Source organism: Propithecus coquereli, unplaced genomic scaffold, assembly GCF_000956105.1.
Source record: "Propithecus coquereli isolate 6110/MARCELLA unplaced genomic scaffold, Pcoq_1.0 Scaffold12, whole genome shotgun sequence".
Classification (NCBI taxonomy): Eukaryota; Metazoa; Chordata; class Mammalia; order Primates; family Indriidae; genus Propithecus; species Propithecus coquereli.
Genome location: NW_012136080.1, coordinates 7,258,611 through 7,266,992, shown reverse-complemented (window position 1 = coordinate 7,266,992; position 8,382 = coordinate 7,258,611). Strand labels below are relative to the sequence as shown.

The window sequence follows — 8,382 nt, the reverse complement described above, 5'->3', positions numbered from 1 at the left end:
GCTTCAAAATAATTGGTATGGGCAGGGCCAAGTGAGTGGGAGTATAAATAAAACAAAACAAAAATGGCCAAGGCCTTTTCATTATTTGAGCTAGGTGATGGGTACATGAGGTGGGACAGAGGGGTGTCATTACAGTAATCTCACCACTTTTATTTATTTTTGGACTTTTCTATAATAAAAGGTTATTAACCAACAGAAGAAGAAGAAAGTTATTTGGGGCATGCCAATTTTAAGATGCCTATCAGATAAGCAACTGGAAACACTTTTGGAGTTTAGGATATTGGTCCAAGCTGAAGAAATAAACTGGAGATCACAGGACAGATGGCACTTGGTGCCATCCCATGGGACTGGATTTCCCTGAGAAATGTCACCTGAGGGGTGAGTAAAGAGGGAGAGATTTACGAGAATAGAGCCCTGACTCTCCTCATCCTTAAAGGTCAAAGAGATTCAGAAGATCCAGCAAAGGAGACTGAGAAAGAGCAGCCCATGAAAACCAGGAAAGTGGGATGTACTGGAAGTTGAGTGAGGAAAGGATGGGGAACAAGCCTATGAGCATCTTTATCAAATGCTCCTGAGACACAAAGTATGAGGAGAGCAGAGAGATGACGACTGGATTTAACAACACGGGGTTCACCTCAACTAAAGCAGGTATAGTTGAGTGGAGAGGGTCAGGGGTGAAGGTTCACTTGGCATCAGTTTCTCAACCTCAGCACCACTGATATTTTGGACCTGATGATTCTTTGCTGTGAGGGGCTGTCCTGTGTATCACAGGGTGTTAAACAACATCTCTGGTCTCTACCCAGTAGATGCCAGTAGCACTTCCTCCCCCAGTTGTAACAACCAAAATATCTCCAGACATTGCTAAGTGTCCCATTGGGGGTAAAATCACTCCTGGTTGAGAACCCCTCATATAGACTACTCCTTCACAGAGTTTTGCCAGAGAGAAATGGGCAATGGGAATACATAGTCAACTGGGGCAGGGGGTTTGTTTTTTGTTTTTCTGAATATGGGAGATATTCCCACCTCTTTGTATGCTGATGGGAATGATTTATGGAGAGGGAATAAAATTTGATGATGCAGGAGAGAAAAGTGACACTTTCAGGAGCCAGGGCCTTCAGAAAGCAAAAGGGAACAGAGTCCAGTCCGGGAGGTGAGGATTAATCCGAGAGAGGAGTATGGATGTTCATCTGCAGCAGTGGAAGCGAAGGCAGGTACATGGGTACAGAGGCAAGTAGGCTGGCCTGCTTGGTGGTGGACTTATGTAGGGGTTCTCTTCTCATTGCTTCTATTTGTTTAATGAATTGAGAAGTATGACCATCTATTTTAGGTGTGGAAAAGAAAGCAGGTCTTAGAGATCTGAGGAGACAGGAGAGGGTATGAAATAGTAGACTCAGAGAGAAGAGTGAAAAGACTAGGAAAATGTAGTTGACTGGCCAAGCAGCAACATGGGCAACTTAAAGTGAGACCATTACATGTTGTCAAGAAAAATCCATGCAAATCTGGACTGAATCTATGTGCCATAATGTTAACTGTTTCACAATAAACATAGACTGCCCTTGCGCTTAGCTCTGAACTGGTATGTGGCTCAAGACATACACATTTGAATTCTATCCAGAATTCCCCTGCTGAGAAAACTCTTCCCTAGAGAAGAAAGACTTAGTTTTCCTGGAAGGAGCTCCAAGGGATTAGCTTCTACACTCAGTTCTGTCTCTAACTATCTGGATGGCCATAAGCAAATTCCTTCACTTCTCTAAGCCTCAATTTTCTCAACTGTAAATTGACAATGCTAAACTAGATGATCACTATCAGTAGGTTCCCCATTGCTCCATAATTCTACAGACATTTACTAAAAGCTTACTATGTTTCGGGCATTTTTCTGCTCAGTATAATGGCAGTGATGCCATCTTGCAGCCACAGGGAAACAAGAGTCCTACCATCATTAAGTAATTGAGCATCACTAAACATCCCAGTGATTTCTTATTTTGTGAGGCAGTAAATGTAACTTGCAGATTAAAGCATCCAGAATAACAGTGGGTATTGAGATTTGATTTGTTCAACAAACTTTATGTGAACTTTATGCTTCAAAACCTGTCTGTGACCAATTAAGTAAATGCCAAAATATCAACCTCTTATGAGAATGGCAGTCATTCATCTAAATATATTTATTGAGCACCTACTGTCTGCCAAGCTCTGTCCCAGTGATACAAAAATGAATAAGAAGCACTCCTGCTTCCAGGTTTACAGACAGGGATAAATTATAATACTACCTAGATGGAAAAGGGCTACTGTAGAAATATGAACAATGTGCTTTATTAATACAGAGTATAGGACAACAAATTCTGCCTGGGGAAGCCTGAGAAGGCTTTCACATGGGGAAGTTGATATTTGAGTTGGTCTTAGAACCTGAGCAAAAATTGTCCAAGGGAGGGAGATTGAGGAGGGCATCTTAAATAGAGATAAGAGTGTTTGCAAAGGCAAGGAGTTGGGAAAGGGCCTGGCATGACCAGAGCTGAGGTGGGAACATCTGACACAGGTGGAGGATGAGGTCAGGAGTTTGACTTTTAAATAAAGGAGTGACACAGTCAGCTTTTAATTTTTAGGGAGGAAACTCTGGCAGCTACGACATGTCATAAACATGGAAAAACCATTCCTGGCATACCACTTGGAAAATAACTCTTATTTTAGTAAAATAAAATAAAAACTATAGTCCTTAGTTCAGAATACCCTGTAAGGTAACCCTCACCTTTGTTCCTTTTCTTCCTGGATGTCCATATCCATCCGAACCAAGAAAACCCTAAGAAAATGACACAAGATGAACAGTAGAGTCATCGAGATCGACACTTGGTTGATAATAGTGTTTGAATCCTCGGATAAATCAACACTGCAAGGAGGTGGAAAAGAAAGTCTCGATGAAGTTTGGGAGACTAGGTTCATAGGATAAACACTGACATTTGGAGGAGATAACAGTTTAAAACTTTAAAAGACCATGGTAGAAGGAAGTTTTTGTGTTTTTATTTAACCCCCTCTGCAGCAAGGTCCTGCGCATCACCAAGATGATGCCATGGTTGTAGGAAGCCACATCACCGTATAATGTCCCTTGGGCTAAACTTACTTTCCTTGTGGGACAAAGTATCAGTGGAAGAAACTCCAGAATTCGTAAATCTTTAGGAATAAAGACAGACTTTGGAGAAAAAGATTCAGATAGCGGCAATTTAGTTTAGTGGTTAAGTGTACAGACTATAAACCCAGACAGACTTGAATTTTTATTCCAGTCCCAACACTGGTTGTATGAGTGACCCTGGGATAGTTACACAACCTCTATAACCTTCAGCTTCCTCATCTGTAAAATAGGAATAATATCATCTACATGGTATGGTTGTTGGGAAGATTAAGCAAGATTGTACATGGAAAGTGCTTAGTACAATGCCAGACACAGAGAAAGTACTCAATAAATGATAATTATTCTGCTGCTATTGGTGGCAGTAGAAGTAATGGTGTTGGCAGGAGGGTAGTAATGATAGTGGTGATGATGGTGGTAGTGACAGTGGTGGTAGCAATGGTGATGACAGTGGTAATAGTGATGATGGTGGTGGTGGTGGTGGTGGTGGCAATGTTTATGATGGTGATGGTGGGTGTAGGGGTGGTGGTGGCAATGGTGACGATGGTAATGGTGATAGTGATGGTGGAGGTGGTTGGTTTTGGTGGTGGTGATGATGACGCTGATAGTGGTGATGGTGTTATTGCTGAAGACAGTGATGGTGGAGGTGGCAGTGGAGGTGATGATAGCAATTATGAAAATGTCGATGATACTGCTGGACCTTAGCATCTGTACATGCAGACAGTGAGCTTCCTGTAATACCGAGTGAGTTCAGAAACTTCTAGGTGCTTTTTGCTGAATGGATAAAGACTGCCCCTCAATCAAATAGATCAATTGAGAAGAAAAATCAAAAAACACAAAGTATACTTCTATGACCTAATTAAGGAAGATCAAAAGATTAGGAAAGAAAAAAAAAATAAGATAGAAAAAGATTGCCAAAAATGAGTTCTTGGTAGGGAGGGGGTGTGAACGAGGTTCTTTGCTGTAATCCCACCTGCTCCTTGTTGGAGGACATGCAGAACCTCCCGCATCTGCAACCTCAGAGACCCAAACTGTGTATTTTGGAGATGTCTCCCTCTGACAGACCTGAAATGTCACCTTCAAGAAAGGTTTCCTTTCCTAGCTTTGTCTGTCCCAGGCAGAAGTCAGGAGGCACAAGTTTTGTGTTTTTAATTAGGAGATTTTAATGAAGTCAAAGTATTAACTTCACCGTCTGAATTTTCAGAGTGTAGATGAAAAACATTATTTCCCTCATATTCCCTTTGATACTAACTCTATTCTGCTCTTTCCCTTTCCACATTTAAGTTCAAGCTTCTCAGGCCTGCTTTTGTTTTCTCTCCTTGCCAACAAATATAATTTCAGTGCCAAATGTAGGAAAAAAAACCTACAGATCTTTCCTAACTGTTGGTGAAAGCAATCTCGAAAATATGGGCTGCAGGAAGGATAACATTACTCTGTACGACAAAGCTACCCCCTTAATTCCAATAAGGGAGTAAATTGAAAATAGTCATAAAATAACTAACTTGCTCTCCCGTTCAAGGTGATGACTAAGGTAAAAATGCATGGCCCTGTCATTGAGAGTGTTATCTGTAGAAGTAAATCTTTTATGGCATTGGTGTCCAAAGATTATTTCTATGCTCTGGATAATCGAACCCCTACTCTTAAAAGTCTGCAGATCTGATTGGCTGTCTTATTTGTTGCCCTGGAAAAAATGTTTCGCTAAACATCTCTGTATTCCTAAAAGATTCAAATGCTTATAAATATCTTTGTCAAACAGATGAGGGTGATTGGCACCTCCCTCTTCAACATGTCAGAAGGCAAAATACATTCCAAGACATCTTTGGATTTGTAATTTATGCAAGAAGTTTGAGAATCTTTGTATAAATTCTCAACAGCTCCAGTGATCATGTCATCTTTATAATCCCAAGTTTAGCTCATCAAGAATATTAGAATGTTATGTAAAACAAGAACAATAACAAACATGAAATTCAATCAAGAGTCCAAAACAGAGAAATGAGACTTACAGGTTGTCCTCTTGGTCCTTGTTGACCCTGTGGGCCTCTTTCTCCTGCAGCACCAAGCTCTCCCTTGTATAATAAAGGGTAAATGTGAAATTAATTTTCTTCTGTGAGTTCATGCAACTTTGTGACATTTTCCTTAAAGAGTGTATAGTCATTCTTTTCAAGTCCTGGTACCATACCAGACAGTCTAAGGTAAGTACCTTCCTCTAGGCTTCATTAAATATAGATAACTAACACACACAGTAGGAATTTTGGTACTGAAAATTAGCAAAACAAGGTATGAAATACAAATTATAGAATTTTATACCACTATGGCTTTTTCTAAATGAGGGTATGTGAATTTATATTTGCAGTGAATCTATATGTATATCTATCTGTTGGTATGTTTTTGTCTATTGATATATGTGATTCATTTTTTCTATATGTCTGTCTGTATGTCTTGCCTTCTCTGTACCCATCTATCTAGCTAGGAATAGGCAGTCAATAGTATCACCAACCATATCAGAAACATGTGCTGGAAATGATTACATAAAGGAAGATGTGTGTGAGAAAACCCAAGGGGTTCCCCCAAGTTGCACTCAAGAGAGTGTTCTCTGATTTACCTTCATTCCTCTTGGTCCATCTTTTCCTTTTGAACCTTTTGGCCCTGGAGGCCCAGGAGTCCCCTGTAATAAGACCACATCTAAAATAACCACTAGGGCCACAAAATTAACTGGTGACTCCTACTATTATTGAAATGGTCTGGAACTGGTAATATACTCATAAATCACCTTAGAGATGTAAGCTTAGCCTTTAATGTTTAATACCATTAATTAATTCTATCCTTCAACATACAAAATGCATAATATACACATTTAAACTCTGGGCTGGGGTTTTGGGGCAGGGGAGGAAGGTGTTCTCTACGAGAGGCCACATCTACCACATACTGAGAATTGGAGGAATCATCTGTATATCTCAGGGGAAACATGACTTGATTAACAGATCAGGAAGACAAAAGCCTGGAGTTTTACCCACTCCAAATAAAAAATTTTTCCAACTGAGATTGAAAATAATACAATCAGTTGCAAGGCTGGATTCTTCCTGACCGCAGGAGACAATGAGGATGGTTTTGGCCATCCTGGAGACACTATTTTGAGTCCCCAGATACAGACTCTCCTTCCTGACTCCAGTCATGCTGTTGTCTAACAAGCCATCTCAAATGTTGCCTTCCCTCCTCAGGAAGCCACTCTGATCATCTGTCTCAATCTGTCTGACCCTTCTGCAAACCACCAGGATATTAGGTAGGGAGTAGAATAGACACTAGAAAGACCCAAGTTAGAGGCCAGCTCAGCCACTTACTACCTGGATGACAAGTCATTTAATTTCCCTGAGCCTCAGTTTCCTTACCTATAAAATTGGGATATTAATGCTTCCTTATATATTTGGGAGGAGCAGATTAGTTATTTATACTTTTTCGTGATACTATTATTTTATCTTGTACTATAGGTAAATATGAGATTGTATTACATACCCTTGAGGTTTAAACCCACATCTCATTTGTCACTACATTCCCAAAATACACGTAGGGTAGAAGGAGGTACATAGCTGATGATCAATGTCTACTGCATCAGATTAGCTTTTCTAGAAATTCCTGATACCCGCAGATCCCAGAACAAACAATATCGCTTTATGTTATTTGTTCAGGGACACTCAGGGCTATGAATTGGCCGTTGTTAATGAGCAGCTGTGTTGTAGCTGCTAGATTTTCAAACATACCTGAGCACCCAGTGAGCCTCTTTGTCCAAACGTTCCTGGTGGTCCTTGCCTGCCTCTTGGTCCCTGCTCCAAAGATGAAATTAAAATTTAACCAATTCTTCCGGAGCATTTATATTCCATGCAACCACAAAATCACCATGGATGCTGCTGGAAGCACAAGTTAAGGTGCCCTGACCCGTCACTATTTCATTTATCAAACTTTGATCAGGTAGCTCCTGCACTCACTCCAAACTCACTGTATTTGAAGCACAGGGTGTGAGTTCTCAGCATCTGTATTTTTAGCAATCTCTCCAGTTGAATCTGATGAGGACTAAAGTTTGAGGACATTGTTTTTATATTTTAATGCACCCAACTAATTGTAAATCCTAAAAGGGGAATGAGAGGGTAGCTAGGATATTGCTCTCCAGTGAAAAAATCACCTTTTTCCTTATACACACAAGGGCTAAGGAAAAGAGATTGTGTTTTTTATTTGATCAAGAACTAAAGGTGCATTTGGGTGGTTTAATTTCACTGACTACATTGTTGGGAGTTGCCCATTTTCTCTCCAGTCCATTTTCCTTTACTGACTTCTGACACTTTCATTTTTTTCCCAGATTTTCTGAGAAACACTTTACTATTAGAAGCATTGATCACAGCTTCTATGTTCCTGGTTGAGGTCTTGACAATCATCTGTTTAAATAGCCCATCATACCCACATCCCAGTGGGAAGGTGAGAATTAAGAAGAGATTTCATTGAATATCTTGCCCATGGTTCCCAGCATGACTTGCTTCCCTTTCACCCAGCAATACAATAAAGTGGGTGTACGGGAGAAAGAGGGGACACAACAGTGGTGGGAGGTCCAAATTTGAATTAAGCCAGTGATCAAAGAGGGAAATAGATATATCTTTTAGTTGTTTCTCCCTAAGTTCAAATACTATTTTCCATAATAAAATAAATACGATCTCTACTTATACTATGATTACCCATTTCTTTCCTTAGTATCTTTGCCAAGTTTAAAAACAACAGAAACCTCTGAAATTACCGTCTAACACTCATAGAATTTTTAATTATGGAGAATGATTCAATGTTAACAAAATTTTTTGTTTTAAAGTTCTTCATTTGAGGATACTTATAAACAATTTGGTTTTTAAAAGAAAGATATATAAAGTGTTCTAGAAGGGCTTATAGAAATGACAGATTTGGGTTATGGTTAGAAGATTCCAAAAGAACTCGTTGGAAGTTTATATTTCCAGTTATCACTTGATAATAACAGCATCCCCCTAGACTGAACTCCTCAAGGACAGGACCCTTGCCTTAATGGTCCGAATGTTCCATGTCTATTAGCACTCTAGAGTGCCTGGAGCGTAATAGATGCTCAGTAAACACTTTGATTTCTCCTGCCAAATTGAATACAATTTTAACAAATTAATATTAGAGTAATTTGAATATGCAGCTTCAGAGGCAGTAATCAAGAACATAGATTTTATAACTAGACTGCCTGGTTTTGAATCCCAACTTTATCACTTCAT

General features: G+C 39.7%; 1 protein-coding gene across 1 annotated transcript in view; it reads right to left on the bottom strand.

Moving 5' to 3' along the window:
• LOC105825462 (collagen alpha-4(VI) chain-like) overlaps positions 1-8,382 on the bottom strand; it is a 143,130-nt gene that overhangs the window by 46,525 nt on the left and 88,223 nt on the right. The window contains exons 18-21 of the mRNA XM_012663246.1: positions 6,874-6,936; positions 5,721-5,783; positions 5,122-5,184; positions 2,744-2,794 (exon numbers count right to left, since the gene is read on the bottom strand). Of these exons, the coding sequence (XP_012518700.1) occupies positions 2,744-2,794; positions 5,122-5,184; positions 5,721-5,783; positions 6,874-6,936 (240 nt within the window). The remainder of the gene's footprint in view (positions 1-2,743; positions 2,795-5,121; positions 5,185-5,720; positions 5,784-6,873; positions 6,937-8,382) is intronic.